Source organism: Atractosteus spatula, chromosome 7 (genome assembly GCF_055471065.1).
Source record: "Atractosteus spatula isolate fAtrSpa1 chromosome 7, fAtrSpa1.hap1, whole genome shotgun sequence".
Classification (NCBI taxonomy): Eukaryota; Metazoa; Chordata; class Actinopteri; order Semionotiformes; family Lepisosteidae; genus Atractosteus; species Atractosteus spatula.
This window is the reverse complement of record NC_142712.1, coordinates 55016101-55035698: the sequence shown is the minus strand read 5'-3', so window position 1 is coordinate 55035698 and position 19598 is coordinate 55016101. Positions and strand designations below refer to the sequence as shown.

Sequence of the window (19598 nt, the reverse complement as noted above, 5' to 3'; positions counted from 1 at the left end):
TCAATAATATCTAAACACTGAACTACGCAGTCAACTTTCCATGTTTCTTTTTTAGTTAGCGGTTCGATTTTAAAAGCACGCAGACCCCCGCCGCACACGACAGGCTCGAGTGCTGCCGCGCAACGCACAGCGACACGGCATGAAAAGTTCCGCTTTCCTGATCTTCGTGCTCAGCAGCTTTGTGATTTGCATAGCTTTCCCCCAGTTATCTGAGGTGAATTATTGATTGTGGCCTGGCTCAGAGAAGGTTATACTATAAGCAGATGTAGCAGGCAGGCTTCTTCCTGTCTCAAATGCCCAGTCATGCAGTGCAATCAAAAGCTACTTCACTGGCATTCAGCCAATAACTGCTCTTCCAACAACCCCCTGCAACCCCAAGAAAAGCACCCCACCCCCCTTTTCCGGCTATTCTGCTTTTAAGCACAACCTTCCAGCCAGGACCACCTCATCAGGGCATTAGGTGCTCTGGAGAAACCACAGCCGGCTTATCAGTCTTCGCAAACAAGAAAACCTCCTGTTATCAATAGCCATTTTCCCAAACCACTGGATTTCTTCTCTTCTTCTTGAACTTCAGGATCGGGGCCAGAACCCAGAAAGGCCTAGCTGTCCTAAAAGTGGGGCGCTTCAAAACGGGAAAAAAAAAAATCTGAAAATCAGAGACGGCTACAAAAAAGTCTTAAAAAGTCACTGGGGCAGGACTGCTCATTGCGAAGACTACGTACTCCAGCCCGACATGCGGAGGCAGACTCGCGCCCTTGCCCGTCCAGGCCCGGCCACCTCATGGCAATGCCTGGGCCCCCTGTCGTCCTGATGCTCATTCCCAGACCCCAGCGTGCGCCCGGGCAGAAGGACAGCTCGGAATTTACAGTGTGACCCAGCTCCCCCCAGCCCCCCCCGGAACGCGGCGGCCCCCAGCCCCCAACCCCCAGCCCCCTCCTCCCTGCCCCCGCGTGCGCACTCCCCATTCTTATTCACATCCCTGTCGCCCGGCTTCCTCCTTCATCATCGTCACCAGATGTCACTTAACTCATTCGTCCCCAGCTCCTCTTCCAGGGGACTTTCCATCTCTCCAGCTCCCCGTCTCTCAGATGCCAGACCTCTGGGCCGGCGTGGGCCGAGCGGCTGGCAAAACAATGCGGGCCCGACGTTGGGAGCCCCCGCCCCCCCCCCCCTCCAGTCGCTTGGCTCCTGGAACCGGTGGGCTCGCGCGCCCCTGAACCCCGAACCCCGTGAGGGCACTGTTTAATACGAGAACCGGTGAGCCTTTTCAACGGATGAGGTCCATTTTTTCCCCCTCCCTCACAGCCACAGACACCCGCAGTCAGTGCAAGAACATGGCGGCGAAGTCAAGACGGTGTAGGAGCCAGAGGGAAAAAACAGCCTTCGACTTGCGTCTGCATTAAACCGCAACTTTTGATCCATCTGCCGAAGACGAATTAGAGACCTGGCACACTGACGGCAGGTTTTCTTTTCCCCCTAAAAGTAACTAAGGTATCTAAAGAAAAAAAAACTGCCTTCAAGATTTAGATGCGTATTTTGCAAATTGGGGCGAGGCAGAAGTCCCTGTTTAATCCAGGCCTTGATGACATCACAGATATAGCAAAGCTTTTTTTGCAGCTCTTTCCAATGCTTTATCATACCAGAAAGCCAGCAGCTCTGACGTGCGTGTTTCAGCTGTGGGCCCAGTGTTGTGGCTGTGCTTTACTGCTTCTTCCCGCAGGGCCTGTTTAAACCCAAGTGCAGTGTGACTGGGTCACCTCGATGAGCCAGTGCCCTCCGGCTGGCAGACCTCCGCGGAGCGCCACCGTGTGGTCGGGGCTCTGCCATCCCCTCCGCCGGGGGGGCCGACAGCCAACAAGGTCAGCAGACACAACACGGGCCGGGCATGCGAGTCACCTGAGCTGGGGATCTGAACCCTGAACGCTTGTGCGTCATCTCACATGGCTCTAATGGCTGCGCCTGAACTGCCTCCCACGGCTTATCCCGAGATTCCTACATTTTAATGACAGCCTGGAAAATGGGAGGGACTGAAGATCTGCAAAATCTCATTATTGAAGTTCACTTCACCTCAGGAATTTTCAACTGGAATCAAGTGAAAATGAGGGAGGTGTGTGTGTGTGTGTGGGGGGGGGGTTCTCACTGTGCAATTTTCACCAATTTGTTGTAACAGTGCAAATGTGATGCAGCTTGTTCACTAAAGACTTTGCATGGTTTTGCTAGAGAAAGGACTGTGTCAGAATACAGCTGAATATTTACTGAGTAGGCATTCTGTCAGGGAGGGGCACAATATACTGATGTTTCTTCACATTAGACTATATTCAATTATCTGTGCGGCATGCTTTTAAAAATCAAGATATTGATATCCATTATAAATGTTGTTCAACATCACCCAGTCCTCCCAGCGAGGAACGGCCAGAAGACACACTCTTAATTCAAGGCCCTGCTAGCACCTGGCAGGCTGGTAGTTCACAAGAATATCTCAGCTGAATAAACTTTTTTGGGGAAAAAACAAACTTTCCAAATAGAATGACAAAGCACCTACTTAACAGGACTCGGACTGCCCACCTAGAAGTACTTGATGAAATCCGGACACCAATCTACATGGTTCCAAGGGGTTCTCACCGAGAACAAACGGGACTATTTCCTTTATTTTAAAATGGAAAGTTTACAAGCTGGTTGTCAGTGCAGCCCTACCAAACCAGCAGGGCCATCGAGAGGCCGAGTATAAATCAGCACATTCAGTTAAGAGTGGCCTCACTGCTGCCTGTGTCATCAGAGCCAAATGGCAAAAGATTCACAATCCTCAGCACGATGTCAAGCCCCCACCCTCCTGCTGGGCGCAAAGTCAGATACAATAACTCTTTCTTTGGCGGCAGCGCAACTACATCTGCTGGGTTCTAGTGTGTGTTTGGAAATGTCAGATACGCTCAGGCTGGAATACGGCGTGAACTGCGGTGCAGCAGAACAGCTCAGCTTGGTTCTACGCCTTCAACGCCGCAGACAGCCAAAGAGAAAAACCGACAGGGAGCAGAAGAGTTCATTTTAACCTCTCGTTCTTCCTTCGCCAGAAAACGAAACGTGCACCTCTGCGCAACTTTTGTTCCTCAGAAACCCTGAACATTTTTACATTTGGGCAACAAAACTACCAGCTCTGTGACATACAGAGTAGAGTGCTCTTAACCGTAAAGGGAGGATTTCAAGGTTGACTGCTGACATAGGAGCAGTATCCCCAACACTGCTGTTCCAGTCTCTGCCAAAGAAAGGAAAACTCACAGGACAGCTCAGCGATGGAGGTTAATTGTCTCCCTCAGAGAAGCAGCCTGTTACCACAAAAGACATCTGCGTCTGGTAGTGACATTGCTGACTTCGGCTAATTAAACAAATTTGCATTTTGTCACAGAGAAATGATAGCTGTGACTGAGTTCAAAATAACAAAATTAGAGGAAGCAAAATCTGCTCGGTGAAATCAATGTATAGCCTCGTATCTGCACATTAAAATGACCAGCACAGCAAGATCTTTATACTGGTAAAATAATCGCTGGCCCCAGGAACAGCATTAACTTTTTTTAAATAATCAACCAACAATAACAATAATAAACAATAATAGATTTTCACAGCATGATGGAACATGTCCTGAAGTCTTAAGCAAAGGACTGTTTATAGAAAACCCCGGTTCCCTCTACTTTTAACACATTAAATGAATGTGGATTTAATACCGCAGAGTAACAGTGTCTCACTGTGTTAAACCCCTCACCAGATCAGTTAAAACTGCTGAGCTAAGCAAAGCTCCATAGGCTCTCCTGACACCTCTCCATGCCCAGAAGTGGCAGACCCTACTGCAGAGGGTGCCAAGGTTAAACATTTTGATCTGCATTTCTTGATGAGCCATTTAAATCTTTGTACCTCTAGCAAGACTAAAGACACTGAAGTGTCTGTTTCTGACTATTTGTTGTTTATGAGTGGAGCTTCAGTTCCATGCATTGGCTCACTGTATCTCCACATCTAGAGTTTAGTCCTGGAACAGGGCCTGTGTTGAGCGACTCAAAACAATCAGCCTGAAAAAACAACAACATTTCATATCTGTACTTCCAAAAGCCTACCAATCAGCCAAGAGGTGGAGTATCTATGGATGTCAATGACTGAGAAGGAGCCTAGCTTCAGAGCTGTAGTCTCTCGACCACACTGCACTGCGATAAGATGTCCAAGATGAGCCACAAGGTCACATTCAAGGCACTGCTACACAACTGACTGCCCGCAGCCACAAAAAGGAAACCAAATTCAAAACGCACCGCATTTGTAACAAAAACTGCACCCTTCTTCTCCATTCTCCCAGGTCTTAAAATCTAATAGAACAAAACAATGTTTATTTGACGGTGGATCGAGAACAATAATGTTAATGAATGCACAAACCTTCATGAGCCTCACTGCCTTGACAGAAACACTGAATTCCTCGCACTGGTACTGGGTGATTAATGGTGCTGCCATTAGCTGCAGACAGTGCATGGAATCAAGCGCGTATGTAATCACATTCCATTCGTTTCCATTTACAAGTATTTAGGATGGGTTTTCTTGCTGCTGTTCATATGCAGGACACAGTTAAGGGGAAAAATACATAGTCTTATATTCCCACATGAACCACATCAATGGCCAACTGAAATGTGCCTTTTGCTCAAGTGCATCAAGGCTAATCTATCAACCGCAACAGATAATGGGTCACTTTGAGCAGCACCTTTCTCTGTGCACAAGAGAGTTATAGTCCAACATAAGGGAGGGCGATGGTCGCCTCTTCCTAGACAATCCATTAGAAGATGAGACTGTCTGCTGTTTGCAGATAAGATGGTAAGAACCTAAACAAATGTTCAACATCCAGCAGTGTAAAAGGTTCTTCAATGTATCTTTAATACAGCAGAAAAAATAACTTTTAAAAGGCTTAGTGGAGCCACATTTTACTTCAAGCATTCAGTAATCACTCTGATCTTACACAAGACTTTCTTTTAACAGCCAGCGCTTTCCGTCCTCAGTGCAGCACAGTAACAAAACTTTTAACCCTTACATGTAAGGTTTATAATCCCTCAACAATAAAGCTTTTGTGCTTGTCAAACCAAGTTTGAACCAATCTGCTTAAAGTAAGCCCCACTGAAGCAGAAAAAATAACATTAAAAAGAAGAGCAATTTGCAATTATTAAATCAGCAAAGAGAAAACCTGAAGAATCTTACAACTTTTCAGATTAGCCACTAACAACACAAATATTCACACCGCAGTAATCTAATGAAGAATAGCCTTAAGATGGTGTATTTTAAAGCAATAAAAATGTACGTTTATAGCTTATAGTTCACTCATACTCAAAATAATACTGCTGTAGTTTTTTTCTTTTATCAAAGCATAACTCTTAATTAGTATGAACATGCAATAACTTGAAAATATCTTATTGAGTGAGAAAAGTAAAACTTCAGAAATTATTCAGCGTTAAATCCAGACCCCCGCTGGGCTGTAAACTTCCTGAAAATCCTTTATTCTTCTCAGGAAAGTGTTTAGTACTCCTTTTAGAAACACTTAAAGGAGGAGTTTTCACAAACTTTTTTTTTTCTCCCATACTACAAATGTTCTTCCCAATGATTCAAATCAAACAAGAGATGACAATACAGGAAAAGCCAAAAATGAATAAGCATTTTTTTTTGCTTTTACCATTTCAGATAATTAGCATTACAGTTTTTGCAGTTCAGGAAGGCAAAGTAAAAATGAATGTTAATTAATGTAACCTTTCCATAAGTGGCACTTTTATGCTTTGAAATCCTTTGGGGTGAAAATTACTTGCTGAAGCAAATGGCAGCACCTATTATGATTAAAACTGAAACAGTAGAATTTACATGTGAGGTGACCATGTTCACCTCCAGCCAGCCACCCTGTGTGCACTCTTTTCAGGCTGGAGCATTGACTGTACATTACCTGCAGCTCCTCATTGTAGATTTGAAAGGCTGAGAACAATACATGTGTGAGAAGACTTCAGCGACCCTGGGAGACTGTTGACACTCGCACAATTAAAAGCTTCAAACAGAAAACCTTTAAAAGATGATTGCCTGAACATTGACTAAGAGTAACATTGCTGCTTAAAAAAAGGTTACAACATACCCTGCAAGAACTCTTAACTGTCCTCGGAAGATACTGGACCTCAATAAGGATAATCTTTCGTATTTCAGTAAATCCTTCACAGACACCAATCTTCTCTGGTTCCTCATCAAGTTCCTCACAGGGGAAAGACCAGAGTGGGAATTATTTCTGAAGAAACGGTGGCTTTCCTAGGGTTACAAATACCAAAGAAAAGCGGAGTGGATGTGTTCGCCCCAACAAGTTCCTCTGTATTACCGGCAATCAGGATGAGGAGCAACCAATTAACGTGAGGAATGCGTGTGTGGGGAGCAGCTGTAAGCTGTGGAGGAAACTATTCCATGAAGAGGATCCCCACTGCTGCCTTATGAAGAACTAAAGAACTCTGCGCACACACATCCTTATCCCTGCCAGGCCAGAGGAAGAACAGATACTGTACCAGTCATGCAGGTTGCAGTTGTTTAGTTTCCTCTGAACCAAAAATCAAAAGTCGTTTCAGAGCTGCACTCACTCCAGTGCCCACCTTCAATAACCATCAGAGGTGCCAGCACCTCAAAGTAAAGGAAGATAAAGATCTGCAGCTGACTGAAAACTAAAACCCCCCACAGGGGTCTCTCTCATCCACCTGCCACTCCATCTACTCGTGAGTATCTTACAGGAATACACTTTAACGAAATATACTGCTGATTCCAGATATGACATCATATAGCACCAATAAAGGGTTAAAATGCATTTGTTAAAAATCTGCTCTTAAATGCATTAATCCCACTGGAGGGCCCTCAAGCATGCAAAAAAAACAACTCCATTTGAGATAATGGAAAGATAATGGCAGCCATGCGATAACCTAAAACTGCTTCACACCTAAGATTCAAACAAACTGCACAGTGCAACAAGAGCACAACATAACGTGTTGATGAGAGGAAAGGAATTCTGGCCCAACCCTGTCTTATTGTTTTTATCCTTCTCTGAAGGATGGCACAAGCCACGCATTATGAAACCATGCTCGCTTTAAAAATCAAAGCTGTACCGCTTGAAGATGAAACCAGCGTCAAATTCTGCAATTAATCGCAGTCTGTTCCACCGTCAGACTCCCAAAGTGAACCTTTCATGTTAAAGAGAGCCCTGTATTCAGGCCACCGCAGCGCTGCTCGCCCACACACTGCAACCCAAGAGGGGTTCTTCTATTGTGCCTCACTGCGTTTTGGAAACCCACTCGCCTTGGAGGTGATGAAAACCTTTCCTGTGCCCAGTGTCGGCTCACACTTGTCGGGTCCGTGTGCAGAAACAGAAGAATGACCTGCAGTGCACTGACGGCGCTGTGCAAACAGGGTGGCCAGAGCGCGCAGGATCCTGCACAGCTGCATCGAGGAGCTCAGGCCCCGCTCCGCGCTCCCAGGTCAACAGGAGGGCCACGCGCCTCGTCACTGGAGTGGACTTCTGGCTCTTTCTTTTTTCTCCCAAAGCCACCCGCCGCCTGCAGACGGGCAACTCCACGGCACCCCGTTAGGGCTTTTGGCCAGGCGAGGGAAAGGAGGAGGCCCTGTGTGGCGCTCGGAGCTCAGACGGGGTGGCGCACTGGGGCCCTGCAGGGAACTGCAAGAGAAGGCCAGTTCTCCACAGTTGCAATGAACGCCCGAGGACCACTCTGTCTGCCTCTGTAAAAAACAAGACCCCTTGTCCTTCTTTCCGGTGAATATGTATCCCAGTTAACACGCAGCTCCACAATGGAAAGACTCATCAAAATAACTCAATGATCTAAAATACTTTAATTCTTGGCCTTCACAGCAATTAACATTTCACCCACTGGATCAGTGGTTAAACATTATGCTAATTTACTTTTTAAATAATCAGTGATCGTAGAAATAGGAGTGTACAATTACGTAGCACGGTCTTTGATTTTCTTAGCATATTCAAAGCTGTATCCTGTCAATGTTCCTCAGCTCCTGACCGAACAAATTCAAACACTCACGAGAGAGCTCCAGCAGATGAAAGAATACTACCGAAATCAAACTACAGCAGCAGTCTTATTGTCCACCCTTTTTATCAGCTTACAAAGCACAAAACAAGCATGCTTGCTTTTTAATAAATGTGAAGCGTCCAGAAAATACCAACTGGAAACATTAAAGAAGACACTGTGGTCATTTTTTTACTTCCAATAAATACTGTTTATTGTAGCTTGTCAAGTAAGCAGACCTCGAACATATTATGACATTTCCTAAAATAACATACTATTTTTTAAAGATTCAAATCTGTAACCATAACTTCCTTCTCTTTTCCATGGAGAGGAACTAGGGATGCTTTGTGATGCCAGCGTTTCTCTGAACATAAAAAAATCTTAAAGAGTATAATGAAATCTTGATTACCTTCAGAGTCTAAAGTTTCATTCTCTCATCTGGGCCAATGGGAACACTTTCCTGGCTAGAAAACACTGCCCTAACCATCAGGTGCAGGTGACCATTCTGCACTTCGTGGTAAACTGTAAAATACTGGTGACTAGGCTGCAAAGCCTTTGATCATGTCCTTTGTTCCACTGTTAATAATCTGGAGAGAGAAACAGGAATTCCATAATTTACAGGAACATTTTCAGGAGTGAACAGGAAGCCCTGGCCTGTTATCAGAGCCTGATGATATAATATAAAAATATCTCGCCATTAAAACACTGTTCTTGGTGCAGTCAGCCAGTCAGATCTGTCTTAGCCTGAAACATACCGGCCGCATTAATTAGGGGCCTCCAACAAGTGCTCTGAATTAGAGGGCTACAATCAAAATAAAAAAAACATTCGGTTACCATCCTGTCACTGAGTACTACTGTCAACACAAAAAATATTCAAAACGCTTGAGCCCCCCCTAAAAACCTCTGTATCTTTAGCATCTGCGGTTTACAAATATTACTATTTTTAGACTCTAGCGAGTGGTAAACCGTATAATCTGCAGGGGTGCATGTTGTATTTTGTCACAGTTTAGATTGTAAACCTTGAATTTTTCTTCTATTTTGCCCAAGATTGTTTTTAAGATGTACCTCTTCCTGTAACTAAGGAGATTTACTTTTCTTCAATAAAATACAAAGACTACACCCAAGAAACCTGTATTACCGAGCAACTGCATGAGTTAATTTCTTATTACGAAACAGTATAATCTTGTTAATGTTATCAAACATCCACAGCAATCAGCCAATTATGGAGAAAGGTATTAAAGACCTGTAAACCATTTCTAATCCCACTGGAAGCACATGACCTTAAAGCAAACTCCAGCACACACTATAGCAGCATGAAAGAACTGGGCACTAAGATGTGAAATTCCTGAATGCCCATGTGCTGCCCCAGAGAACACCCACAAACTAAACTGAATCATTGCTTCAAGCCCCTTGTGGGCATTTCCATGTAATCAACAGCTATTAAAATCACCACAGCTTGAACTTTTCATCACGTCAATGGCATTTTTATTGAGTACTTTTTTATTATTAATGCTACATCTCAAAAATCTCCCAGAATTGCTAAGTATTATATTCCTTTGAAGTGCTTTTCCTGTTGTACAAGGGTCATTTTGTTCCATAAAAAGCTTTAGAACTGATATAATTACAACTTTTTTACTGTTTTTTTCAGTTACAAAGAACCACACAGCCCTTTGAAAAACATACACTAGCTCTGTTTAGCACAGGTTGCTTCTCCTCATTCAGGATCACCACAAGAGCCTTGGATCATAAGGACCTGGTTTTGGAGCGGAAGATCAAGACGGCAGCAGAAAATGGTAGCTGCCAGCCCACAGCAGGAAACAGCTTCAGAAATGGACTGTCCCCTTCACCATGAAATTCTGGCCAGCCGCCAGGAAAATGTTTATGGGAATTTCCTCACCCTGTGCATCTGCGGCCTGTTTTTAAACTTTGCTGCATTCCTCCATTGAACCCTTTTTTATCTGGCTTTGCACTGGAGGGCGCATGAATTCAAGAGAGACGCAGGTACTGCATTATTTAGTGCACAGTCAAACGCTGCCGATCATCAACAGCAATAGAGAGCGCCCTGATGTTGACGCAGAAATTATTTCTTTAGCTAGGTTACATTGCTTAATTTGACGGCTGGCTCAGCTGCCAGGACAGCCGCTGTTAGGATGCAGGAGCAGTGGGGCTGTCTGTCACCCTAGCTAGTAACACTTCAGGGCTCAGTCACACGTGCTCAAGTCTGCCACATTCATCAATTTCCCCCCGCAACAACCACTTAATCAAATTTCTCTTACGGCTTTGCCGTCCTCATTAATATCCACTTGGCCCAGCGGAGCAGCTTATTGTCGGCTGTAGAAGGAGCTGCGGCGTGCATTCAAGTTACGCAATTTGAATATTTAATGCGTTAATATTTTAGATAAGAGTGTGGGGATTTCAGACTCAAAGGTGAAGGAGATACACTGACTGTCATACATGCTAGTGTGAGTATTTAGTGCCATTTATTCTGCTTTACATATTTAAAGCGACATTTATTAATATGCAGTATATCTCTTAGAAATAAGATAATGGGGTTATTGGTTATCGGGTATATCAGAAATCATCAGATGCCTCTGGCTAGGTGACACTGGGAAGACCCAGTTTTCCTGGCTTGAGAGCCATCTCCCAGAAAGATATTGTTACTGAACTGCCACCAGCAGAGAACGGCAAACTCTCTACACTGGTCTCGCATACCCTCCTGATCTAACAGCAGCTTGGCCACCTCTGGTAAAAGAGAGACTACAGGGACTCTCAGTGACTTGGTTCCCGTCTTGTTAAGAAAGACCTTAGGAAACTGAGCTTTCCCAGTGGCCAGTTTGACCCCTGAACCCACCTCCAAGCCCAGAGGAATCAAGTTTTCATTCTAAGGTTTCCAGGACTGTGCTCATACACAAGGTCTCATTTGTGCACGGTCAAAAAAATTGTTTTCAGCGTGTTGGCGTTTTCTCTGGAACGTCCATGTGCTTGTGGCTTGTTTGTGCATTGTATAAACCCACCACAGTCTCCTTCTGGATGCAGTGGGTGAATTCAGCATACAGTATGATCACAAACACCATTTCAAAGTTGACTAAATTTCTTCAATGGTTCACATTTAGAAATATTAGCTGCTGTAAAAAAAAAACATTGCCTCTCTAAACAGTTCTGTGTTTAACATTGGAATCTTATTAAAAAAAACTACAAGAACAAGCTAAATGCTGGGGAATAATTAAATGCTTCTGTTAAGTGAAAGAATTGATTGAGACACTTAAAATGTCAGCAAAATCTAAAACAAACCAAAAAAACCCAAAAATCTCACCCCTTGGCTCCCCTTGAAGCAAATAACTGGCTGATGGGGTATCGAGGCCTGTGGAAGAGAAAGAATAGAGATGAGGGCAGGATATTCAAGTATAATCATCTGATATCATCTGAAAGGAATCATTGTGAGTATGGACTGAAAAACCCAGAGATTTTCACATCTAGAACAATCCAAACCAAAATCAAGTCCCCTGTTCATCAGTTCCAAATGCAGTCACAGTGACATAACGTATTGGTTAAACTTCCAAACGATGCCAATAAGAAGCAGGGCTGCGATTATTATCTTTGGATTAAGTTTGGATACATCACTTAAGCAATACATGTATTATTTCTTCAAGAATTAATAACACGTTCTAATTATTCTCCTCCCCTGTTTATGAGAAGGGAAGACACTAGGCAGACATTCGATCAGATCCACAGTTTGAATCTAGCTACTGCAGCTGGCAATCTGGCACTTTGATCCTTTTCTCCGCAGCGATTATGTGTTCACCATCCACTCATGCCTAGCGTCATTCTAAAAAGCACAGCCGTTTATGACAAAGCCAGGTTAAAAGCTATGTTCTGGGAATTGACTTCAGTCATGCGAAGGTTTCTGTCCATGCTGGACAGTAGATACAATTAGCTTAGATGTTTCAGGCCTCATATTTTCACTTCCATATGAACTTCGGCTTCTGCTTTTGAAATAAATAGATTTTCCACCCCTTAACGGGAAGGTGTGAAGACATTATCCAACTGGTTTATATTTCACAGAAGCACGCACATTCTTCAGAAACATCCTGAACTCGGATCCCTACCTCTACTGCTGCCCTGTTTGTTCTAGTGATACAATTCTCTTGTGATAAGACGTTCTGAACTCACAACGCCACACTGTGCTGCACCTCCCTAGTCGCTACCCTGAGGCTGAAATAAACAGTCTGTCTTCCTGCTTTAATCTCATTTGCTCTCCTGGATCTGGATAGAGTTCTGATTTTGCCTATTTTCCTGTAACATTTAATATCTGACATGGCAATTTAACATGAATACTGAATGCCACTAGATTCCTGTATCTTTTCCCTTCTTTGTGCAACTTTAGAACTCGATTTGTGATAATGGGCAGGACAAAAGAATACAAAGTAAAAAAACTATTATGCTTACTGTTAACAGTCTCCTTGAGTTGATGATTAACTTCCTTTTATATAAGCAAAAACTGGTGATATAAACACCAGAATGCCTCTAATCACACAAGTAGTTTAACTGATACAATATATGGAAATAAATAATTGTAAGTTTTTTAAAAAGTAATTGAAAATGTGATATTGGCCTTTTAACCCTCATTAGGCATATTTGAAAGTATTCGCATTCCTTTATAAACTTATTATGTGCACTGAAGTAGGCAAAGCAGCATTTCTTACAGCAATTCAAAAGATTCTCTACCACAACAGCTCTCAAAAAATGATGAGTATGTGTCTATAACAACAGGAAGCAGTAATTCAGTATGCAAATGTAACTTTCATAAGTCAAACGAAAGGTTTGTAGAAATATCAGCTGAAAGTTAAGTAGTCTCAGGGCAACGATGTATGCAATAACAAAACTCTGAATTTCAGCAGCACAATCAATTAAATGCTAATCTGATTAACTGTATACATGCACATCTCATCCTGTGTCATTTAAAATAAGCAAATCTATAGACGGAATTGGGTTATTGTGTTTATATTAAATAGAACCACTTTACATGAAAGTCCTGGAAAAAAAGACAAATAGGAAAATTACAATCTCTGTAAATTTACTGATGACTTTAGCATGCCACACACCCAACTAATTAAACAAGATGCAGCACGAGAAAAGGAACACAAGCATTTATTATACAATACACAGACCTTCTTCAAAGTGTTTTTCAGTTCATGCTATTTTTATTTATGAGCATGCATAATGCTAAGGTGAAGACACTATAAATCTACTAAACTCTTTAGTAAGTAAATGCATGTCATGTGCAAATCTCACTGAAAATTCCTGAAGGCCTGTCAACAGATTTGCACAAATATATGTGAGCATTTTCACCTTACTGCTGGAAACAGCAGGGCGGAATTTAGACTTTTACTTCCTTTCAAATGCAGAAACTGAAACAATAAATTAAAGCACTCTCTTTTTGGTCTTTTACAGGAGAGCAGGGAGTTGAAAGACATCTGCCTGCTATGGAAGTTGCATAGACTAAGCAATACCCATAACAATTACAGCTTTGTACAGCCTGCATGGTTGTTTTTACCCCATGAGGCAATTATTCCAGGACTGTAAAACTGATACAGTGTCACCCAGTGTCCGCCACACTGTCAGCTCTCCAATGTTAAAGACAGAGGAGCAGTTTCAAGTTTGTTCAACTTTTTGTCCTACATTTCAGGCACTTATTGTAAAATTCACATTCACCTTAAACATCCTACCTTGAAAATAATCATCTGACCTACAGTGCTTTAAAACAGTCATTTTATTTCAAAACAGCAACCTGTCCTGTTCAAGATTGCATTGCCTTCCGAAGTGCTTCTTGGCTAAAATGTTTTCCACAAATGGCCTACCAAACAAGGCTTTTTTAACATTCTAACCTAAACAGTGGTCCAGCAATCTAAGATGCTGTAGTAATCTGCACTGGAATGTCTATGATTAATCAATCTGGATTTCAACAAGACTGTCCATGTTGATCAGCGGGGTTCTTGAGAGGAGATACAGGGAGAGGGGGAGGGAGAGATAGTTCAGGAGAAGAACAATTTATTTGCAAGAAGCCCTTAAATCTCATCCAAAGCCAGAGGGTATTTACATTTGTTACCTAGCCATCGCACTTTGTTTCTAACTATAGTTTAAGAAAAACAAATACAAAAACAGACTTAAGTTGAGCTTAAAAAGGAGCACCTAGTATTGAACAATAACTACTATGCACTCCCACCCAAAGTTTAACCAGGCTCAAATGTGAAAACAATGACTGCCAGCATTCAAAAGACTGGAGATAACTCATTTTCTTCTACAATATCAGCTTCTGCACATTACAGAATAATATAAACAGTACCAATGCTAGAGTTGATAGGTACTATATTTTAACATTAAATAAAAATCACCTTTATTCTGGTCCACAAAATTAGCATTGTATCAAAAACTTAAGTTATTTTTTAATAAATAAATATGTGGATTTTCAAACCTCTATACTAGTCTTAGGTTACAAATCTTTTCAAGGTTTAATTATATTCTTAATTTATAAGAATTGGGGTTGATACCAAAATACTGTATATTGTATCTGTCTAAAGAGGCTGAAACACTCATGGAAAAAGTGTGCATCTTCTTTTAAGAACTGCTGATTATAAATGCTCTCCCAAGTGCTGTGAACAGGGGGATTTTTAATAGAGAAGATCAAATGCCATTTGTTCCTAATAACATCTGCAGCTGTGGTTTCTGCTGTAATTAGTTATATATTCTAGTTACTTTTGTACCTCAAAAGCCTACATTTCCTGAGTAAACGGGAGAAGCAGTTTGCTTTAGCCTGAACGCCTAATACCTGCAAACAGCTCCTATCTACACCCACCATTAGCAGAGCAAAGAATTAGTTCGCCCTCCTGAGCAAGATCAAACATTTTCCACATCTTACTAGGATACGATTTGCTGGCAGACAGACTCCCACATTTTGTCTTTAGTTAAAAAGAAAATCCAAGAACCAAATGTGCACTTCAATTTTGTTAATTGAAGGTTCATGCAAACACCACAATCATCTACAAATCTGCACCGATAGCAAAGCCTAGGTTTTGCACGATGATCTTTGGCTATAAGCCGATGCCCCAGTTTAAATGTTCTTTTACAGAAAGCAGCCTTGTTGATCGGACAGTTTGTTGACTTGCTCTGAAAAAGACAAGTCTAAATCTCTTAAGAGCAGAGACAGGCTCCACCTAGCCTACATGTTTTCTCATGTTACTCAACTTGATAAATGGGCAGCACTCAAGGTGGAAAAGTGCTCAAGGTAGAAAATGGAGGCTCCATTTGTATTTTAGGAGCAGGTTTAGACACCATCACACTTGACATGATTTTCTTATCCAGATTGGATTTTACAGCTGATTTTCAAAAGGGACACGCCAGCTCCATTTTAGCTCCCTCCCCGCTCTTGAAACAGCTACAGACTGACAAACTGTATAAGATCACTTTATTGGCCATATACAATTTCTTGTATGAGAAATGTGTCTTTTTACAGACCCCAGCTTGCTCTCCATGAGACACACAGACAGGGAGAGAAGCTTGGGGTCAGAGTGCAGGGTCAGCCATTTATACGGCGCCCCTGGAGCAGCTGGGGTTAAGGGCCTTGCTCAGGGGCCCAAAATTCCTCTGCCGGCCGCAGGATATAAACCGGCAACCTTCCAGTCAAGGGTGCAGATATAATTAATCTTCGTTTTCATTGAAAGGGAATTAATGAACAAACTGAAGAATTAAAAGTCAAAACTGGATGGAGTGGGACCCAGAGCAAGTCATTTGCAAGCCTTAGACAAAGATCTCACACAAAAAGAAGAAATGCCAGAATGACCTGACAGGGGACTCTGGTCAGAGAGCTTGAGGACACGATTAGAAAGAGCATTCACCTCCTGCGGTGAATCACTGCTCTCAGGCGGGTGGAGACAACATACAAACAGTATGTACACACCTGACAGGTAAATCAGCCTCATAAGTCTTGTGGAAGGAACATGGATTATACTCAGTGTTTTGCTGAAAAGGGCTCTATTATAGCCTCCTGGGTGGCTGTCTGTTGCTCAAGATCAGCGATGTCACCTGGTTTGGTTACAGGGGTAACCAGGAGCACATAACGAGCAGATTCTTCCTTGGGCTACTTCCCCATGTAATGTAGGAAGAATGTACCGCTTACAAGGGGACAACTGCCTCATCTCCTTAAACCAAGGTGTTTCTCCTAAAAGGTATGAGATCTTCGGCGCAGCGACTCACCTACACCAAATTGACTAGTCAGTCTCAGAGCTATCGAAACCTTGTTTTCTGATTAGTTTAAAACAATGTGGCAGAATGTGTCTTGCTACTTGCTGAAGATCCTCAGTCTGCATTTAGTACAACGCTTACATGACGACAGAATGTAATCGTTCAGGAGCGAGAAAAACGAACTGAACGACGAAAAAAATGAGAACCCATTGCTGCTCAACATTGCCCTGCACGGAAATATTAAATACTAAACAATAACGGCTTTTATAAGATCCGTATGAGTTTAGGGCACGCACAAAAACGTCACATTTCTACTTGAGAGTGTTGACATTCGACTCTGTTTTTCGGCATTGTTCACTGAAGCAGGCTGCTCCAGTTGAAAGGTCTTGCAGCATGTCAGGATAAATTATCTCTGGAGATTAAGGAAGTGCTCCGCTGTTTCTGATTGGGCGATGGACCCAGACAGAGCGCTTCGATCCGCACCTCTGCGCCAATGAGAGCCGAAGGGGGCGTGGCACAAAGCGTTTAAAGGGCAGAACAGTACAAAGGGAGCACGGCAACACAAAAACACAGCGCCAGCAGCCAATCAGCGAAGAGGAGTGCCGAGGGGGACGACTGGGGGAGACTGACCAGGCGCACGGTCCAGCTGGCGTCCAGAGCTCCCATTGAGCCATTAATTGCATGGGAATTCAAGCTATGGCTACTGTTAAAGACTCCTGTTGCACAAAAGCTTTTCACTTACTATCTCATTTTACGTCGCTATCTGCCCTGCAGTAAATTAAGAAAGACGGGTTACAGAAATTGTTCGAATGCATACGTTCCCTTGCGCTAATGGTCTTTATTGCGGTTATGCCATTTCATTTCATTTGTAACAAAGCGATTTTCTGAACAAAAATGCATCTTTTTTTGTGATTAACATCCGAATCTTGCATTTCCTTTGATTTTAATCATCTCCCTAACCGTTCTACATAAGAAATATATGTAACTGACTTGCCTTAGTTTGGATACAATAGTAGCATAATATAGAAACGATCAGCCCGTAAATTTGTGGTTATCTTCCACTTGTTTCGAGATAAGATTACAGGACACTTTCTACCCTAGATTTCTGAAGCAGAAAGGAGATTAGCGGCGTGAGATGTTTGATGATACTACTTTTATCTAGTAGACCAGAACGCTTAATATACACATTTTAAACACCACAAGAGCTGGTCAACACCGACTGGACCACGATGAAGAGCGACTTGTCGACTTTACATAGAATTAAAAGAAAGCACTGGTATCTTAGTTCAAACACGAATATTCTTGAAGCACGACTAAAGTCAAAATCTACAGTTGTATACAGCTGTCTAAAGAGTAACCAATATCACACAATCTAACCCTGTGCGCCACACACACCGTACGATCCCTTTCATCGTATATTTATACAGAAAAGCACTCAGATTATTTCCCTAAAGGCTTGCTTGCTTGCTACACAATTGACACAGTCAAAAGACACGGCGTGAAAAACTGCAATTTAAACTGTTTAATAATAAAAAGCTCTTTTTGTGTACAAACTATATACCTCTAACCCATACCTCTAATTTTCAGTAGGCTTTCCATAATCTTTGAAAGGAGATTTAAGGCTTCTACATATGATAATGATTTCAAAACAGAACTGAAATATTGTTGACAGCGCAAAACAGATCTGAAAGATATGGTATACCAAGTATCTAAAGCTCAGCTAGCTAAAATCATTCTACTCCGAGAAAAAAAAAAGTAGTTCCTAATCTATACCAGCGAAACATTCCCAGTTCATTCCCTAAAATTTTCATGGTGTTTAATAAAATTGCACGGGGTTACAGTGTTTATTTTTGCGCAGGTATTCAAACCATAATTATAGCCCCCGTAAGTTTTTTTTTCATTAATACGATGCACTTTTTAGCAAAGCGCTACAGTTTCCTCCCACAGCCCCCAGTTCACATTCTACAGATTCTGTCACTTCTGGAAGTTACCGGCAACTTTCCCCCTTTTCTATCCAAGCCTACTTGCGCATAAAACCTGCTCCAGAAGAGCCCTTTAAAGCTTAGCCTAAGAAAACAATAAATATATCCAAAAAAGTAAATGGGGAAAAACGTGATTTTCTCGTTACCTTGAAGTTCTGATATGCCTCCAAAGCTCGGATGGCGGTGTCGGTGAGCTTGACGTGATAAAGCGTTTTATTCGGGATATTTTTGTTAATTTTACCACAGGACAGCCCGTATCGCTCCTCCTGTCTCAGTGCTGCCATGTCTGGAACTGAGCAGCATCGGGGACATTCTCGGTGAACGTCACGGTACCTGGGCGGGGCGTGGAACGGCTGCGTTGTTCCGAGCACGTCACGCACTGCTCACACACTCGCTGCCCGAGACCCGAGCGTGAACAAATCAATAATCGAGACAAGAGCGCACATCGACGTCACAATGCAATGTATATCTATTGAATTTCCCTGCATGGCGTCACAGAGAGGGGGTGGATAAACACCAGGCCTCCACAATTGACAGAGGGGCTAACTGACCTTTTTAGAGACTCTTATTCCTGAACGTTTCGTTTCACGGACGGGCTTAAAAACACTATTTCTGGGATATTGTCACATTGATTGAAAAGTCCATTCTAAAAACAAATCGAAACGTTTGCAGCATTTACGAGGAAAGGTCAACGTGCATTTCCGAATTTAAATGTTCTAGTTAATTGTAAAACAGAACTGCAGTTTCCTCCCAGTTTAAATTCCTTAATTGTAAACTATCCTAGAACTATACCCACTGTAGAACCGATGTTCAGTGGAATGAGAGGGGGCCGACTGAATTTGTTTATAAGCAATTCTGAGCAGGGTGACAAGCGTGCCTGAAACAGGCTTGCTTCAAACAAGATGCCTATACAGACGTCCCTCACACCGGTAACATGGAAAAAAATAACAACAAATTGTTGCAGTTGTGTAACACTGTTAAACATTCGAGGACGAGAGTTTAAATGATCTTATCTTGAGAGTAAGATTGACAGCGATCTTTTGTTTAGCCCTTCTGCTCCCCAACACATTGTTTTCCCGGCTGTTCCCAGTGGTTCATCATACTGTGACACTACAAGAGAAGAGAGTTAACCCCAAAGACTCCTCAACGTCCCCCCATTTAATTCTCGATGGACTGTGCCCAAGAAACATGCGATCTGCATTACCTCCCACTTAATGAATACTGCGTTCTACACCTTGTCTTTTGAGTTGATCTGTTTTCATTTGAGAAGGTATTGTAAAAAGATCCAAAGTGAAAAATAAGCTCTGTCACTGATCAT

General features: G+C 42.6%; 1 protein-coding gene across 1 annotated transcript in view; it reads right to left on the bottom strand.

The window, feature by feature from the left end:
- The window catches only part of LOC148831450 (RNA polymerase II elongation factor ELL2), a 50465-nt gene extending 31901 nt beyond the window's left edge, over positions 1 to 18564 (bottom strand). Inside the window, exons 1-2 of the mRNA XM_088922179.1 lie at positions 18427 to 18564; positions 11374 to 11421 (exon numbers count right to left, since the gene is read on the bottom strand). Coding sequence (XP_088778305.1) covers positions 11374 to 11421; positions 18427 to 18564 — 186 coding nt within the window. The remainder of the gene's footprint in view (positions 1 to 11373; positions 11422 to 18426) is intronic.
- Positions 18565 to 19598: the final 1034 nt, after the last annotated feature.